Source organism: Vanrija albida, assembly GCF_041260175.1.
Source record: "Vanrija albida strain AlHP1 chromosome Unknown contig_7, whole genome shotgun sequence".
Classification (NCBI taxonomy): Eukaryota; Fungi; Basidiomycota; class Tremellomycetes; order Trichosporonales; family Trichosporonaceae; genus Vanrija; species Vanrija albida.
Genome location: NW_027191426.1, coordinates 410,613 through 427,499, shown reverse-complemented (window position 1 = coordinate 427,499; position 16,887 = coordinate 410,613). Strand labels below are relative to the sequence as shown.

Here is a 16,887-nt window from a genome sequence, read left to right as displayed (position 1 = left end):
CGCCTCGTCGCGTCGCGTCGCGCGTCGTCCCTACTCGCTCTCGCCCCGCACGCCGCACACTTCTCCCTCTCGGGCAAGTCTGAACGCGACCGCGTCGTATCCTCTTCCTCACAGTCACACTTGGTCTACCCCCCTCACGCAAAAGCACTCTCTCAATCGTCTTGGCTTCTTGTCCATTCTCTCTTACACACTCATTGCACCTCGCCTCGTGTCCTCCTCGTCTCTTGCTTCTTTCCATCCCTCCCTCACAATCAGCCACCATCACCCACCACCACTACGTCTGACAGCGCACGACCCACACAGTTCCCCTCCCCATCGCCATGACTCAACCTCACCCACCCCCATACCCTAACCCATACACTCAGTGAGTTCACGCTCCTGCCCCTGCTAACCTCGCAGCACAGCTGACGACCTCCCTCCCTCCCCTCCCCCCTTCGGCCGTCTGATACGCTACTGCATGTCTCCAAATCAATCACTACATTGCCGGTGCACGGCGCCTACTACATCAACCACACCAAGATACCAAGACCGCGTTGCAAAGCACAACTAATGACAGCCGAAACCTTCAGCATGACGAGGTCTACAACTACCTGAGTACGTGTCAGCCCCGCACACTCGCTCACAATCTGCCCGCATCGACCACTCACAGTTCACACCAGCTGCCGCCTACTCGTTGCTCCTCGCACGCGGCCGCGACTCGTCGTCCTCCTCCTCGTCCCGGTCCGTGACCATGCCCAGGCCCAGACCACTTCTCGAGCTCGACCTCATTTGACTTTGGCCAAACTTGGGGCCACTGAGCGTGCCGCTCAATGTGCGCCGGTGGCCGTGCCCAATCCCGCCATACGGAGACGGAGACACTGGCGGAGGGTTTAAGAGGCCGCCACCAGGCCGGCGTAATGGTGACGCCGGCCCATCAGTGTGCGGAGGTCGTCTGTCGGCCGTCAGGCCCTGCAGGAACTCGTGGCGGCCCTTGACACCCTCGGAGAAGGGTGGTAAGCCCGAGGCGTTGCGGCCTCGGCCTCCCATTGGCATCGGCGTCGGCGTGTCCCCTCCAACGAGCATGCTCGTTGTATTTCTCGAGCGGCCCATCAATGGCGTCATGGAGAACAGGCTGTTGAACTGGCCAGCCATGCGCGGGTCGGTGCTGAGATGGCGCGATGGCGTCGAGTTGACGTCAAACGCCGGCTCATCCGCCCGAGGCGTCGAGAACCTATCGGGGAGTCGAGCGGCGGGTACTGGTGTGCTGGGACCCTCCTCGTTCGACACTCCCCAGAGGTCGTTGCCATACGACAGAACACGCGCGCGCTGGTGGCTGCGAGTGGGCGAGAATGGTGTTCTGGTGCCCGGCACAGACCCTGCCGTGCTCGTCGCAGCTCGAACAGCCTCGCCAGCGAACATTGGCGAAGGCGCAAGAGCTAGTGCCTGGTCACCACGGAAGGCAGAGGCGGAGCGTTCGGTTGAAGTGAAGCGGTTGGCGCTGCCTCTGGGAGTCGAGAAGGTCGCACGCCGGGCCTGAATCACGCAAGGCTCGCACACCCAGTTGGGGGCAATCTGCACTTCCTCAAGACCGACGCACGCAAGGTGGTGCCAGGTCTTGCAAGACGCGCAAGAGATCATGCTCCCGTTCGCCGGCGTCGTCTGCTTGCAAACACAGGCGACCACCCCACCGGGGATGGTGGGCATGGTCGCGTTCTGGGCTGCATGAGCAGCGGCCTGAACAGCTGCCGACCTGCGACCACGGCGGAGGGTATTGACGAGGGCGGTGCGGGCGTCCGAGGGGTTAATTTCCCACTCGTCTGGGCCAGATGCGGGCCCTGGGACAACAGGGACAGGCAGCCGCCTCACGCGGATGATGCTCTTCGAGTCCCCATTGGCGCGGTGGGCTGGAGACGCCTCTGCCTTCTCCTCCTCTTCGTCATCACTGGACGACTCGAAGTATCGGCGAAGAAGTGTGGTACGCTCCTTCTCGTCCCGGAGCTGGCGAGCACGCTTGTTTCCGCTGCCAATCTTCCAGGGGGCCTCGTCGTCGGGCCACTCCGGCCGCACTGGTCGAGATCCCGAGGGGGCCTTGGCAAGTGCGGCCCAACCATCATCGTCCTTGCTTCTGCTCTCCTCGACGACTTGGGTCGTCTTGTCGTACCCAATGAACGCAAGGGCCATATCCTTGCGAAGGGCCACACGGCTTAGGTGCCCTTGGCCCATGTCGAGACGGATGGAGAACATGGGCTCTGCGCCTGGAGAGACGGTCGACTTGAACGCTGATAAGCGCTTCTTGATCTTGGTCTCCTTTGTGCCAGGCGTGTCCGCATCCTCGTTGGGCAGGGCGCGAGTCTCAGAGTTGGGTGTGCGAGGTTCTGGGGTGCGAGGAGGGGGAGGAGGCTTGCGACCTGGCGCCGCAGGGGTTGTGTGGACCCATGCCAACTCTGACTGGAGCACGTTGTCGCGTCCGACCGAGGCGGCACCGGTGGCCGAGTTTACTGATAGCACCGTTGTCGTCGTCGTGCGTGGTGGACCGCGGGCGGGCGCAGCCTCGACAGCTTCGGTGCCGTTCGAGTTCTGCACTAAACCCAGCTTGCGCCCTTCGTCCTCTGTTGCAGTGACGAAGACACCGTGGGCGGCCTCACGCTCGTCGATCCTCGCTAACGGCCGCTCGTCTAACAAGGCACGCGTCGCCATGACAGGTGTTGACAAGTTGCCTCCGGTGGATGGTGGCGTGGGGAGCTGGGACTGGCCTGGAGCGTTACCTGATCTTTGGGCCGCCGGTCTGCCGTCATTGACATCCGGTAACGAGGACTGAGAATCCTTGCGCGGTGTTCTAATCTCTTCTCTTTGCGACGAGTTGCTGCGCTTGCGCTTGTGAGAAGATGACGATGCTGTTTCCCACGTGGGTGCTGTTGGGTTGTAGGCCGATGCCGCCGGCTCGCCCTGGTACATGGAAGGTTGGGCCGGCTGAAACTCTGCCGGATTACTCAATCTCCGAGAAGGACCAGGGACGGGTGGTTGTTGTTGCTGGTAGGCGTAGAACTGGTCGGGGGGAGGTTGCTGGTAGAAGGGGCCTGGGCCGGGAGCTAGTCCACCCGGGTAGCCCGGAGGGAACTGAGCGTGTGTGGGAGCGGACATGTAAGGGGATGAGAGCGGCTGCTGTTGCTGGGGGTCCGCCGCGTAGGTTGTGCTGACCTTTGCGGGGCGGCTCATCCTGTCCTTGTTGGAAGGCCGCTTGGCGGTGATGGCGTAGTGCTCGGTGATGAGCTCTTGCTTGAGCACTGGAGCTGGGTGGAGCTGGGTATGCGCGTTTGATTCAAAGATGACACCGCCGTTCATGGTTCCGCGGTGCACGATAGAAACGATATCGCGCTGTTGTCTTGTCAGCGGTCAGATGGGCACGCGGATGAAAGTGGGCAGGCGGGACGCGGCCATCGTTACACCCGCCCGACGGTGCATCTAGATCCATGCGTGCGCGCGGCTCCAGGCCCGCCCGCAGCTGATCCACGCTCAAGGCGGCTCGAGAGTGGTGACAAACTCGTCGAGCCCACAGACCGCTGGGCATGGAAGAAATTGGGGGCGGAGACATAGGGATAACAGGGACCACAAGGGTGGAGGGGATGCGAAGATGCGAAGACTCACCTAGGCCAAAGTCTCGAGTGAAAGAAAAGCGATGTAGCAAGTCAACGGTCCTGCGTTGGATCTGCTGCTGTGTGAACGCCCCCGGGGCTGATGCAGAGTGTGGTTGCGATCGAGGTCGAGCTGAACGGATGCCAGCGCAACGGCGACTGACTTTCGGGGATCGGTCCAACCAAGGCGAGAGGGGCTAGTCGACACTGCCGTCTGCCGTTTTACAAGTGCGGATCGTCCAGCGATGGGCAGGTGAAGGAGGAGCGGCGCGCGGCGCCTATGCTCCGTGTGCTCGAGCGTACACTGTCGAGGTGGTGACGATGCAAAGTCGGTTGCGAGCGGGACAATGTGATCGAGCAAGGCCGAGTAAGACGGTGAAACGGGGGATCGCTTTCAGGCGGCTTGTCGGTGTGAGAGTGTGTCGTCTATGAAGACTATTCTTGCTTGCTCTGCTTCAGTCGCAATGTAGTTGTCAAAGGTTAGGCAGGTGCGAACGGCTGGCGCTGGCTGGCTGGCTGGCGGCGGCGGCGTTGGAGGCGGACAAGGCAACGGCCGCAGGGAGGACGACGGAAGCAGTGAGGAAGGTGGTCGCGCGGGACGGTGCGAAGGCGAGGCGAGGCGAGGCGAGCGTGGGGCCACGGTGATTCCGGCGAAGCCAGGGAAGGGACGAGTGGATGTCGTCGTCGCCGTCCTTGTCCGGTTTTTGCTTGTATGCCGTCGTCGACGAGTCGATGCCAGATGGAAATGGATGAACGAGGAAGACGCAGAAGACGACGACGGGGCGAGGGTGGGTGGGTGTCAATGTCGATGTAATGAAACGGCGGGCTGTGAGCTGTGAGGGGGGGGAGGGATGAAGGGGGGGTGGGTGACCAGAGGGAAGGCAAGTGGGCAACAAAGTAAGCTGTACGAGGGGGTTCCTTGGCTGCGATAGCGCGAGGGGTGGGGGGGAGGGCCTGGCTGGCCCGGCTACGCTACGGTGGACAGGGGATGCGATGCGAGACGGCAGACGAGGATAGAGTGCAAGAACGGGTCGTAATAAAAGGGAAGCAAGAGGGGAGACGGCCAGAGGGAAGGTGGACGGGGGCACGGGCAGAGGTGGGTCAGGCGGTCAGTGCGACGGGCGCTCAGGGAAGCGAGGGTGGGTGGGTGGCGAGTGACGGTGCGAGAGCAGAGGTCGACGTGTGACGTGACGCCCCGTGGCTCCCTCTTGTGACGCGCCGCCACCGTGTGCCCCTTTGATATTCAGGGTCTAGGTCGTCGAGTCGGCCTTGCAACCCTGACGCCGCCGCCGCCGCCGCGACCTTCCTAGCTATAGCCCGCTGGCCGGCCTTTCCTTGTCTTGCTATTACAACGGACGGCGACCTGGCCCCTCGTTATGCCGCTGCACGTCGTTGCATGGGAACGCTTCCCTGTATTTTACGCTTCATCCCGGGGTGTCGTGATAATCAGGCAACCGCCTCCAGTCACTCGACTACTATCAGTGCACCTCGTTAGCAGACACCGGCGACAGCTCCAACACTGGCGTCACAGGCAGGCGTGCGTGCGTGCGTGCGTGCGTGTGTGCCTCTGCCGCCGCCGTCCGTCGGCAGACCCGTGGTGGTCGTCGTCGTGTCGTCGTCGTCAACTCCGGCGCGCATACCTCGACGTGCGCCGCCACTGTATTGGGTGGCGGCTGGCGGCTGGCGGCGGAAGCAGCGCGTCTCCACGCCCATGCGACGCCCTCGAGCTCTGCCCCCGCTGCGCTGCCACTGCCTGCCCACACGCGTGCGTGTGAGACAGGTTTGAGCCCATCCGAGTCGCCTTGACGTAAAGTGTAGTACGCCACCCCTTTGACGGCCAGTAGCGCGTGTGGGCGCCTCGCTGGGCCAGGGGAGGAATGGCCACGGCCGGCACGCAGGCAGTCGGCGCTTCTTTTAAAACGTGAGAGGCAGGCGCGTTTTTCTCAGGGCGGCCGAAACGACTATTACCAACAAGCGCAAGTGTACGACCTTGTTGTATTTTTCTAGTACGAGCCACTTGAAAGCCACTCAAAGCAGACTAGGAGGCAGGCCGCAATTCAATTAGAGTCGTAGTCGTGTCCTGAAGCAGTCGGTGGGTGGGTGGGCTGGCTGGCTGGCTGGCGGGTCGCGTCGCGAGCACTACTACTAGCGGGTAGTGTTGATCCGCCAGTCGCCGTCGCCGTCGGGTGCTGAAGCATGCACCTCACCCCCACATTGTGCGTACCCGTCTATCTACATTGCGAGTGACAACCTGTTGTGCCACCTAGTCATGTCGTGGCGTCGGCTCTGCTTGGCTCGACGTGGCTAGACGTGGCTCTGCCTGGCTCTGGCTGGCTCTGGCTGGCTCTGGCTGGCTCCAGTGAATCGTTACAGGGACAATGGCGTTTACTCAAACCTGACAAGACAATGTTACACTTAAGGGTAACGGCGGGAATTCCCGCAACGCACGGAGCGAGTGTAACGGAGTTAGGCGTGGGGGCCGTAGGCTTGAGATAAGGATCCCAGGCCTTTGACTCAGACTACCCTCGCACGCCTACATCGGGACCTATCCATCCACACTTTTCCGCGACGCAGCCTGCGGCCAACTCGCTGGCCTGGCGGTTGACTCGGTTGCGCTTGGCTTGGCCCGAGCGCTTAGCACACGACTCGACACTCAACTACGCGCGATAACCGCAATGACGCCGAGCCGAGCGTCATAAAGGCCAGCAGTGTGGGGCAGCGCGCCCCCAGCATCCCCCAACACCCACACCCACACCCGCCAAAATGTCAGAGAGCCTCACCATCATGACGCGGTCGCAGGCCGACGCTGTGCTCGCCGACCTCGACCTCGAGGCCGCCATCAAGGGCCAGGCCGACGTCTTTGCCGCCTACTCTGCGGGTGGGACAAAGCCCGGCCCGGACGGCGTCGCGCCGATCCAGACACCCATGCGCCACGTCCTCGGCAGCCCCGAGATGAACATGCTCTTCATGCCCGCCCGCGCCGTCGACAAGACGTCCATCAAGATTGTCAGCGTGCCCAAGAAGGGCGGCGACGGCCTCCCGGGCTCGACCGTAATCCTCGACGAGGTGACGGGCCGCGTCAGGGCCATTATCAACGCGCGCCGCCTGACGGCCTTCCGCAACGCTGCTGGTGGGTTGGGGCCGAGGCCGCGCTGACATCAGGCTCGGTGCTCTCGTACCGCGCGATCGGGAAGAACCAGCAGCCGAAGCGCCTCGTGCTCTTCGGTGCGGGGGGCCAGGCCGACGCCCACGCCCTCTTCTTCGCAAAGACGTACCCTTCCATCAAGGAGCTCGTCGTCGTGTCGCGCAGGTCGACGCCGCGCTCCACGGCCCTCGTGGCCAAGCTCACAAAGCTCTTCCCCGCCGTTGCCGTGTCCGAGGGCATCGCGAGCTACCCCGACGAGGAGTTTGATCTCTCGGCCGCGATCGCGGGCGCAGACATCATCGTGACCATGACGTCGTCGACCAAGGCGCTCTTCGCGGCCAAGGACGTCAAGGCGGGCGCGCACATTGTGCTCGTGGGCTCGTACAAGCCCGAGATGCGCGAGGTCGAGGACGCGCTCATCCAGCGCGCGGGCGTCATCCTCGTCGACTCGCAGGAGGCGTGCGGCCACGAGGCGGGCGAGCTGCAGAATGTGCCGGCGGACAAGCTCATCGAGATTGGTGCGGTCGTCACGGGCTCGGACGCGGCCAAGGCCGAGCTGAGCCGCTTTGACAAGTCCGATATCTCCGTGTTCAAGAGCGTCGGCCTTGGTGTGCAGGACGTGGCGATTGCGAGCCTCGTGCTGGACCAGGCCGAGGCCAAGGGGCTGGTCAGCAAGGTCGAGGACTACGATGCCGAGGGCGACGAGTAGGCGGCAGGGGCGAATGTACAATATGGCATGGCGGGGGGCAAGGGGCACGGCGCTGACTCGTTAACTCCGGTCTCATCTCCGCCAAACCGCTGCAGCTCCCACCGGCCCTCTTCGTCACGCAGCCCGCCCCACCACACATCGCGCCGATCCACACACGGCGCGCACGCCGATCACCATACACCGCCGCCCCATCACGTGATCGGCGAGATGGCCGAGCGGTCTAAGGCGCTGTGTTAAGGTGTGCATTGCATATCCGCAGTCTTCGGACGTGGGTTCGAATCCCACTCTCGTCAAGCGAGGATTCACTTCCTCCAACCGATTCGTTTTTGACCTGCAGAGGAGGGCGAGGGCGAGGACGACGGCGGGGGCGAGGTTGAGGGCGAAAGTTTGTCGGATCTGCCTCCGTTGGTGGCGCCACAAGTCGCGCTGGGTGACCGTCGCCTCTCCCTCAGCAACTCCCTCCCTCCCACCCTTTCCGTTTCAAGAGCGCTGCGCCGCAGCCCATGCGTCTCACGAACCACTGACACCGGTATTCCCGTTCTCGCGCAGCAGTATTGCCGTTCGCAACGCTGCCAACGCTGTGAAATGACCAATCGCGCCTTGGCAGGGCCGATAGGCCGGCCCTGGAAAATAAGCTGCTCGCGCGAGCCGTCTAATGCTGATTGCCGCGGGCGGGTGTGTTGCGAGCAGTCGGCCACTGGCTGGATTTGGCTCGGATCCAGCTTGGCGAGGCGAAGGCGGACCAGCCACCCTTCCGAGGCGGGGCGAGGCGGGGCGCGCTGCCACCCCCGCGCGGACCGATCGCGGAGTTGGCGGGGCGCGGTGGGGTAGGGCCGGTGGGGTAGGTTTGGTTAGATCAGGAAGCGGGGTGGGGGCCGATGAGCCGGTGACTCGGCGAGGAGTTGGTTGACGAGAAGTGAGCTGCGCAGTGGTCTTGGAGGATGGAGGATGAAGTGGGGAGGGGAGCCGTGGGGAGCCGGATTCGGCCCGGCTCTCCGACTGGACGATGAGGGGGCCAGGAGGAAGGTGGCCCCGACGAGCTCTTAAGGCGCGGGGATGGACGAGGCAGACGCAGCCGCAGCCACAACCCACAATGCTCGCCTCCACCGCGCTCCTCCTCCTCCCCCTCGCCGCGGCGTCGCCGTACGCCGACCTGTTTGCGCGCGGCGCCCAAAAGGACAAGTACCACGGCATGACGCTAGCCCCGAGCAACTACACGGTCGTGGACGGGCTGTTCGTGCAGGACGACCCGGCGTTCAACGCGACGGGCTACGACCTTATGCAGGACAGCTTTGGCCTGCTTGACAAGAGCAAGGATAGGTGGAAGAAGTTCACGAAGCACATCACCGACCTCAACAAAAAAGCCGACGCGCACACCACCTACAAGGTGTTCTACGTCGCGCGCCACGGCGAGGGGTACCACAACGTCGCCGAGCACATCTACGGCTCGGACGCGTGGAACTGCTACTGGTCCCTGCAGTACGGCGACGGCAACATGACGTGGGGGGACGCTGTGCTCACGCCCCTGGGCGAGGACCAGGCGCGCGCCGCCAACGCGGGGTGGAAGGCGCAGATTCGCGACGGCATCCCGCTCCCCCAGGTGCTGTACTCCAGCCCGTTCCGGCGCGCGGCGAGCACGCTCCAGCTGACGTGGGACGACATCCTGCTCAGCAAGGGTGTCAAGCCCATCGTGAGTGGGCAGCAAGGGGAGCCAGCTGACGCCACACCCAGTTCAAAGAGGCCTGGCGCGAGATGATCGGCCTGCACACCTGCGACGAGCGCTCCAACCGCACCGTCCTGGCGCAGACGTACCGTGCGTGAGCGCTGCCTGCGGCGCTAACCCCCCAGCCCAGTTCACGTTCGAGAACAGCTTCACCGAGCACGACCCGCTCTGGGACGACGTGTTCCAGGAGAGCCACGCGCAGCAGGCGCGCCGGATCCGCCTGGCCGTGGGCGAGCTGTTTGCCAACGACGCCAGCACGTTTGTCAGCGTCACGGCGCACTCGGGCGTCATTAATGCGTTTTTCAAGGCCGTCGGACACCGCCCGCTCCAGATCCAGGTCGGCGGCTTCGTGCCGGTCGTGATCAAGGCCGTGTCCTACCCCACCGCCACGTTCAGCCACATCACCGGCGGCGCGTCCTACACCGCGCCCATCTGCACGGCCGACCCGACGACCAAGGTCAAGGCGCCGGCCACTGTCACCGTCGCGCCGACGTGGTACCCCGCTTGCACGGCCGCCCCGAGCGTCATCACCAGCTTCCCGGTCACCGGGTGCCTCACTCAGCCAGTCACTGGCCCGACGGCGCCGGCCGAGGCCAAGCCCACTGGCGCGTAGGCTTGACAACGAGAATCTGGGGCTCAGTGTGATAGTGAAAGACCAAGACCGAAGTCGTGACAAAAGACCAAGGGCTTAGCCCACCTAGCATGAACAACTATACACCTCTACTACCATTGCCTGCCCTCCCCGCGTCCCTACTACCACTTGCCCGCCTTCCCCGCGTCCTCGACCGCGACAACCTGCCCCTTCTCGTCCTCGTTCGTCACACTGTTCTCGTCCCACGCGCGCTCGTCCTTGCGCTGCTGCAGCGGCGAGAAGTACCGCCCGTCCTCGTTCCAGATGTACAGCGCCCAGATGGCAATGTAGACGAAGCACGGGACGACGAGCCAGAACGATACGCGCGTGCCGTATCTGTCGTTGATGGCGCCTTGGATAGGCGGGAAGACGGCGCCGCCCGACACACCCATGACGACCATTGCCGCGGCACGGCGCGTGTTGAAGCCGAGGTCTTTGGTCGCGAGCGTAAAGATGACGGGGTACATGATCGACTCGAAGAACATGACGAGCATGATCATGGCCACGCCGCCGTTGCCGTGCAGCGTGGCGATGAGGATCGTGCAGATCGTCGCGAGGATGGCGTAGATGCCGAGCAGGACGGGCGCGGCGACGACCGACAGCAGCGCGGCCGAGATGAAGCGTGCGACCGTGAACATGATGAGGGCGTAGGACAGAAGCTGGGCGCCGCGCGCATGGTCGATGCCGGCGTTCGCCTTGACGTAGAACAGGAAGAAGGCGCCGATCGTCACCTGTGCGCCGACGTAGAGGAACTGGGCGATGGCGCCGGTGGTAGCGCGGTGCTCCTTCCACAGCGGCTTGCGCACGCCCGTGTCCTCCTGTTGCTCGAAGAGATCGGCCTCGGAGACCTCGGGGAGCTTGACAAACACAAACAAGACGGCAATGAGGGCGCCCATGCCGGCCACCGCGAGGTATACCCACTGCACGTTGGTGTTGGTGCCTGCGTTCTTTCCAGAGAAGAAGTACTTGGAGGCGATGAGCGGGCCGGCGAAGGATGCGACACCGTTAAACGCCTGCGACAACTGGAGGCGCAGAGACGACACGCTCACGGGCGGCATGACGGCAATGTACGAGTTGGCCGCGACCTCGAGCGACGCCAGCCCCATGGCCGTGACGCCAGTGCAGATGACGAAGCCGCCGAACACGGCATGCTTGTTTGGCGAAGAGTCGGCAAACTTTGCGCATGGCCAGAACATGACCGCTCCGAGCGAGTAGAAGAACAGGCCCATGAGGATGGTGAACTTGTAGCCCTTGCGACGCATCACCTCGCCCGCGACGGGGGAGAAGGCAAAGTAGCCCCAACCAAAGTAGGCGACCTGGAGGCCGGTCGACTGGAGGGTGGTGATGTGCAGCGTGTCGCGGAAGTGGCTGTTGAGAACGTCGAGTAGGCCGTACGCGAATCCCCAGAGGAAGAAGAGGGATGTGACGAGGACGAACGCGACGACTGGGTGCGTCAGTGGGGATCTGGCGCGGTGCCGCCGGCATCGCACTCACGGTAGTGCCGGGGGAACAGGCCCTCCTTGAACACGTTGCCCGACATGGGAGCCGCTGCGCCGCCTGGCATCGTGAGCGTGTGTGCGGGGTTGAGCTGGGGAGTGGTGCGGGGGCGAGGTGGGGGGTGCTGCAGCTGCGCGACTTGATGGCGAGATAGCTGCCCCACCTCCTCGACCTTAAATACCTCGTGCAGACGTTGTTTGCCCCATGGAGAATGCCGATAAACTGGTGTGTCGAGGCTCGCTCGTGCCCTGTTCGGGAGCGGTTGCCAACGACGCGGGGTGGGGGGGGGGGGCTAGGAACGGCGTGTCAATGCGAGCTCCGGGTGGTAGCAGCGCACACTTGTGCCGGCATGCGTCGTGGTGGGCCTTGGCCCTGCGCCACTGACGACCATGGTGGTCTGAGTAGCCGTGTTTCGTTTGCGCCGAGGCACTGCGCAGAGAATAGCAAGGCAAGCGAGGAACGACGGCGGCATCAGTTCGGCTAGCTAGCGGGCCACAAGCCGCCCAATCACCACGACCCCGCCGACAACCGAGCCTGCCGCGCGCCGCCGGTGTCCTGCGCGGCCGGCACACAAGGGGGTGGCTTGCGTGCGCGTGCAGGTCAGCTGGCGAGCGTTCCCAAGTACGCGGGGGAGCGTGGGGGGCGGGGGAGCGCGGGGGGGGGGCGGGCGGCCCCGCTCGGCAACGCGGGCTCGGCGCGCGCCAATAGAGCAAGGCCAAGCGCCGATAAATCGGCAGCATTCCGCACGTCACTCTCGCACACCCGAACTGGGCATATCTGTGGGGAACATCGCCAACAAGCGTCGGCTGGGCGTGCCAACAGCAACCGCGCCGATGTATCGGTGTGGGTTGGGCGTGTGCTCGTGACCCGGCGGCTGTGGGCTGAGCAGCGCGACGAGGGGAAGCGGCGGGGACGCCGGGTTGGTGACGGCGACGACGATGACGGGCGGAATCGACATTCCGGTGGGCCCGAATCCGCCTGCTTCTCCATGCCAGTGCGGCGCCGGGCCGCCCGAGATATCGCGCTGAGGAGCGGTTGACGCGGGTCAGGCCAAGACAAGGGGGTGGGAGGTGGAGGGTGATGTTGCTGATGGCGCGGGCAGGCCGTGATGTCGGGAGGGGAGGCCCGTCGTGCATGGCAGGATGGGCGGGGTAGAGGACAGGGTGTGGGTGGGGGTGTCATGCTCGCCGACTTGTAGAAGGCCGGGGTGGTCGGGCCATAGTCGGCGGGTTGAGTGGGGGCGGGGCTGGGCATGTCAGTGCGGGTCGAGGAGGCGGGTGGGGGGGGAGTGGAGGAGGGACAGCATGGAGAACTTGGTCGCGGGGAACGTACATACTTACAACTGGAACTGTGGGAGGATGCTCGCAAAGACTATTGCGTCCATCTTGCGTGTTCGGACTCGCTGAATCATCCTGTGGGTAGAGGTAAGAAGGAAGTGAGGTATTGGAGTCAGTCGGGCGGGCGCAGGCGATGGTGACCACATATAGCGAAAGTGGTCAACTGACGATACTGACGCAGCGTACCGCCGCGAGAATCCTCGCCGAACGCACAAGCAAGAGGGGACTGAGAGTACCAGCAGCCCCGCTGATCTTATACCCCAGCCCAAACCATGCCCGCCGGCCCCGGTACCCAGTGCGGTGCCCAACGCCGCAACCTCGGCCCCGCCCCCGCGACCCCCGATCCGTCGGTCCGCCGCCGATTCGTCGGTCGCCCGCGCCGGTCGATAAGATCAAGTGCCGCACTGCACACCGACTCGGTACGCTCTGATCCGGGCAGTGCATGCTGCTGTCGGCCTCGGATGGGTGGACCGAGTCGCGGTGTCAATCTCGGGGGCGGGGTCCGGGGTGGAAGAAGTGGCTGCCCGCCGGATGGGCGTGGGCCGAGGTCGCGTGTGATGGGTGCACCATGCGCGGTGCTCCTGGGCCCCCTGCTTTGTTCTGACTGGAATGCGTGAGGCTTGGTCGAGTGTCCCCGACCATGTCTGGCCGAGGAGGCCAAACGCACTGGTGCCCCATCGTGCCCCGGAGGATGGTCTCCAAGTTGGCGCTTCACCGGATCACCGGCTGCGAGGTTCATTCCTTCTGCAGTCCCCCCTAGAACACTCAGACCCGTCATCGAGGCTGCCACGCCCCTACAAAGGTCCGCCACCACACGTCAATGGCTCGTGATCTGCGCTCTGAGGCCTGCTCTGAGGCCTGGGTGGACAACAACAGCGTCGCTCTCCTGACCAAGACTGAGCTTCTCGTTGGCGCCTGTCTACTGTTCAAGAGACTCCGGAACGCGTCGAAAGCCGTGACGAAGCTTCTCCCAGGCGAAGCACATATGTCTACTCTATTACACTTGTGTTCCAGTACATATGGTACATGTCCTCGGCTCCCCGGCCAGGCTGCTCGATGTGGGGTGGCGGCTGGGCGATTGTCTCGACGCGCTGGCTCGCACGCGCCTTCGGCGTGCAGCCTTACCGGTCACAAGAGCGCAGTGTCTAACCTCCTCTGCGGGCTTTGAGACAGGTCGGCTAGGTGACAGTCGGAGTACCCAACTTATTAGCCGCGGCGTCCCACATCCCTGCTCCACGCAAGTGCCGTGAACTAAATGCCCGGCAAGGTGGAGGGTGGGTCTACAAAAACGATCGACGATCGACGCCGTCCTCGCTTCCTACAGAAGACGGCGCTGCTCTGGCCGAATGTGGACCACGGGCAGCTCGTCCGGGATCCTTAATGGCTCGCCTGCTGTAGAAATGTTAGGTTGGATCCAGTACTGCAGTATCAAGCAACGTACGTTTCCGCATACGGCGCGCCTTCTCGGCAATCCGATTACACATGAACTGGTCGGGTCCGAGGACGACGTTCAAGCCCTCGAACCACCCGCCCTCTGGGTAATGGCGGGCCATGGCCTGGCATTCAAAGTAGCAGCGCTCGACCGCTCCGGTGCTGTCGCGGTTGAGACAGTCCATGAAGTACGTTCTGTCCAGATACGTTCTTTTATCGCGCCGCCTGGGTTCGAGGGCTTCGGGGCCATCCCTCTCAGCTATGACTGCCGCGAGGGCGGGCAGGAAGAGGGCGAGGGCGGTGATAATGGTGGCGAGGAGGCGCATGTCGTCGTCATTGGCGTGCGGCTGGAGCTGGCAAGTGGGAAGGGGAAAAGAGCCACACATGTCCTGCTTATATGCACCCAGGCTGAGTGGAGCGTATGCTCGTGCCTGCAGATACCCAGCATACACCTAGAATCCGGGCGACGTGCACCTCCCCAGTGCAGCTTGAGAGGTTGGTGAAACCACCTCCAGGTACGCGGCGCGTAAAGGAATCAAGTAAAACTCCGCTACCCTTGTGCATAATGGACACACGTACTGTACTAGGACTCGGCCCAGGTGGGCAGACAGGGAGTGGAAACGCGCAAGCAAGGGGTTGGCATAGGTTGTGCTCTCCGCGGTGTGCAAGCAGCCCTTGGCCGGTGCCCAACTATTGTCGGTCGCGTCCCACACCACGTCACCCCAAGTGATGTACCCGTGTAATGACCAGTATCGCAGGGTCGGTGGGGGGTGGGGGGGGTGGGGGGACCGCCGAACGAACAAACTGCATGTCTTCTTTCTACAGAAACCAAGGATACTCTCGCTGAATTGAGACTCTGGGAAGTTCTGGGATGTGGCTACTTGCCGGCTGTGTGATTAGCTGGAGCAACATCGGCTCACCTACGTCGGCGAATACGGTCAGCCCTCTGCGCAATCTGACGACACAGCTTCCTGCTTGAGGCCGGCGGCCAACCTTCACCCCTAACTCCTACCCTCCCACCGCCTCCCACATTAACCTCTTCGAATTGGCGGAGAGCGGCCCAGCATTCGGCAGCACAGCGCGCGACCGATTCCGCGTCCGTGCGCCAGAGACATTGCTGGAAGTACGCGTCGTCCCACCACCTAGTTTCAAGGGTCTCGGCGACATCCGGTTGGGCTGCCGGAGCTGCGAGGGCAGGCAGGACAAGGGTAATGGCGGTGACAATAGTGGCGAGGCGCATATTGCTGCTCTGTGGGTGCTGTTGGAGTTACGAAGTGGTGAGCTGATGGGAAGGAGACGCAGTGGCAAGTAACCTCCTTATATCTTCGTCCGAGCCTCGAAGCTATGTGGAGCGTGTAAATGCTCGCGCCTGGGAAATGCAGCAGGTATGTAGCGTCAGGTCGTCACCTAAGAACACGCTCAGAGTGTGGCTTGAGAAGCTGTAGGAGACGAACATGGACCGAGCCGGGACGTGTGCGCGTCGTACCGTGCATGAGCACACGCAGGTGTCTGGGTGGGACCTCTGCTGTGCAGTCGGTGGCAGGGTTACCGCCTAGACGATGTAAGTATGTCTGGATTATCCTTGTTTCGCTTTACCATGGTTACAGGCACAACCGCGGGTGCCGTGTGTAGTGGGACCTTGCCAGTCCCGCCCAATGATTGTGGAGTGGCAGCTGGCCGTCGGGGCGGGAACAGACACGACCTACGCTGAGTGCGTATGTCCCTTGGCAGGGAACAGGGGCCCGGATGCTCGTCCTCTCAACCGCCCACATACATCGTCTCTTACAACAGGGGGCGGCGCCCACTTCGGGGGTGTCTACAGTATGTACCTCTTGCCCTCCGCCGGCCGTCGGGGGACTATCGCCATGACGGCAGCGTGGGCCTAGTCGATATACGCCACTGGGCCGTCAGCTGGGTCACAAGGCCGGATACGCACTGTCGTCAAGCTGCTCGAGCTGGAGCGCCTGGGCCCGGAGGCGGCGGCACACGCTGAGCCTGAGCGCTGCACGTGGCGAGGGGCTTCCGCGCTTCCAGAAGCTGACCCAGCCGAGCCAGCTCCACGCGTCGGTGGCCGCAGGCGCTTCTCCCGCCCATTTGGTGCACTCGTCGGCGCAGGCGCTGATCCGCGCCAGGTCCCAGGACGCGCTGCACTCGAGGTAGTCGTCGATTTTTCCGCGGCGGTTGGGCGAGGTGGCGGGGGTTGGAGCGCCGAGGACGGAGCTGGCGAGGGTGACGGTGGCGAGGAGTGTTGCTATTCTCATGGTGGCGGTTGTGATAGACTGCACAGGCAGGCCGTCCTCTCTTATACTCACCTACGCCTGCCCAGTTCGAGGGCTGCACCGAGCCAAACGCTGCTTACTGCGTTGCAGGCTGGTGGCCGCCGTGCAGGGCATAGTATGGCGACTTAGTTGCAACTAAACGGTCGTGGCATCCAGTGTCTCGAAATGGTTTGTGGCCTGAGTTGCCTAGTCCAGCCACTAGAGACGTAGTAAATGACCGATCATGGCAGCACAAACATTATCTTAATTGCTGGGCAGCTCCTTCGGTCAGAGGTTGAGACCGGCGCTGCTGTAATGCTGAAGAGACGAGCCTCGTGTTGTTTACATCGTTGAGGCGAGGGTGCGCCGGCCAAGGAGTCACCACTGTGGCCGTCTTTGCGACACAGTCACTGGAATGGAAAACGAGTTGCCCGATAAACACATTGACGATGAAACTTGGCTAAATGCCACTATGCCAGGACAACACAGGCCAAACGCAGGCAAACCGAGACAATCGATGCGGCCATGCCCCTTTCGACAGCCTC

The 16,887-nt window shown here is 63.3% G+C and overlaps 6 protein-coding genes and 1 non-coding gene across 7 annotated transcripts; 3 read left to right on the top strand and 4 right to left on the bottom strand.

The window, feature by feature from the left end:
* Positions 1-586: 586 nt before the first annotated feature.
* Q8F55_008614 (uncharacterized protein) lies at positions 587-3,321 on the bottom strand (the record flags this gene model as incomplete). The annotated part of the gene is made up of 3 exons (XM_069357003.1): positions 587-590; positions 648-659; positions 698-3,321. The coding sequence occupies 3 exons, from the start codon at positions 3,319-3,321 to the stop codon at positions 587-589; spliced, it is 2,640 nt and encodes an 879-aa protein (XP_069204940.1).
* Positions 3,322-6,374: 3,053 nt separating this feature from the next.
* Q8F55_008613 (uncharacterized protein) lies at positions 6,375-7,465 on the top strand (the record flags this gene model as incomplete). Its single annotated transcript, XM_069357002.1, has 2 exons — positions 6,375-6,741; positions 6,774-7,465. 2 exons carry the CDS (start codon positions 6,375-6,377, stop codon positions 7,463-7,465), a joined length of 1,059 nt encoding a protein of 352 aa, XP_069204939.1.
* Positions 7,466-7,666: 201 nt separating this feature from the next.
* On the top strand, positions 7,667-7,758 carry Q8F55_008612. Its single transcript has one exon. It is a non-coding gene; the product is annotated as a tRNA-Leu (tRNA).
* An 800-nt stretch (positions 7,759-8,558) lies between these two features.
* PMU1_3 (putative phosphoglycerate mutase pmu1) lies at positions 8,559-9,801 on the top strand (the record flags this gene model as incomplete). Its single annotated transcript, XM_069357001.1, has 3 exons — positions 8,559-9,155; positions 9,197-9,278; positions 9,314-9,801. The coding sequence occupies 3 exons, from the start codon at positions 8,559-8,561 to the stop codon at positions 9,799-9,801; spliced, it is 1,167 nt and encodes a 388-aa protein (XP_069204938.1).
* A 140-nt stretch (positions 9,802-9,941) lies between these two features.
* On the bottom strand, positions 9,942-11,383 carry Q8F55_008610 (uncharacterized protein; the record flags this gene model as incomplete). The annotated part of the gene is made up of 2 exons (XM_069357000.1): positions 9,942-11,263; positions 11,314-11,383. The coding sequence occupies 2 exons, from the start codon at positions 11,381-11,383 to the stop codon at positions 9,942-9,944; spliced, it is 1,392 nt and encodes a 463-aa protein (XP_069204937.1).
* A 2,588-nt stretch (positions 11,384-13,971) lies between these two features.
* On the bottom strand, positions 13,972-14,410 carry Q8F55_008609 (uncharacterized protein; the record flags this gene model as incomplete). The annotated part of the gene is made up of 2 exons (XM_069356999.1): positions 13,972-14,045; positions 14,095-14,410. The coding sequence occupies 2 exons, from the start codon at positions 14,408-14,410 to the stop codon at positions 13,972-13,974; spliced, it is 390 nt and encodes a 129-aa protein (XP_069204936.1).
* A 1,556-nt stretch (positions 14,411-15,966) lies between these two features.
* On the bottom strand, positions 15,967-16,345 carry Q8F55_008608 (uncharacterized protein; the record flags this gene model as incomplete). Its single annotated transcript, XM_069356998.1, has 2 exons — positions 15,967-15,983; positions 16,021-16,345. The coding sequence occupies 2 exons, from the start codon at positions 16,343-16,345 to the stop codon at positions 15,967-15,969; spliced, it is 342 nt and encodes a 113-aa protein (XP_069204935.1).
* Between the last annotated feature and the right edge of the window lie 542 nt (positions 16,346-16,887).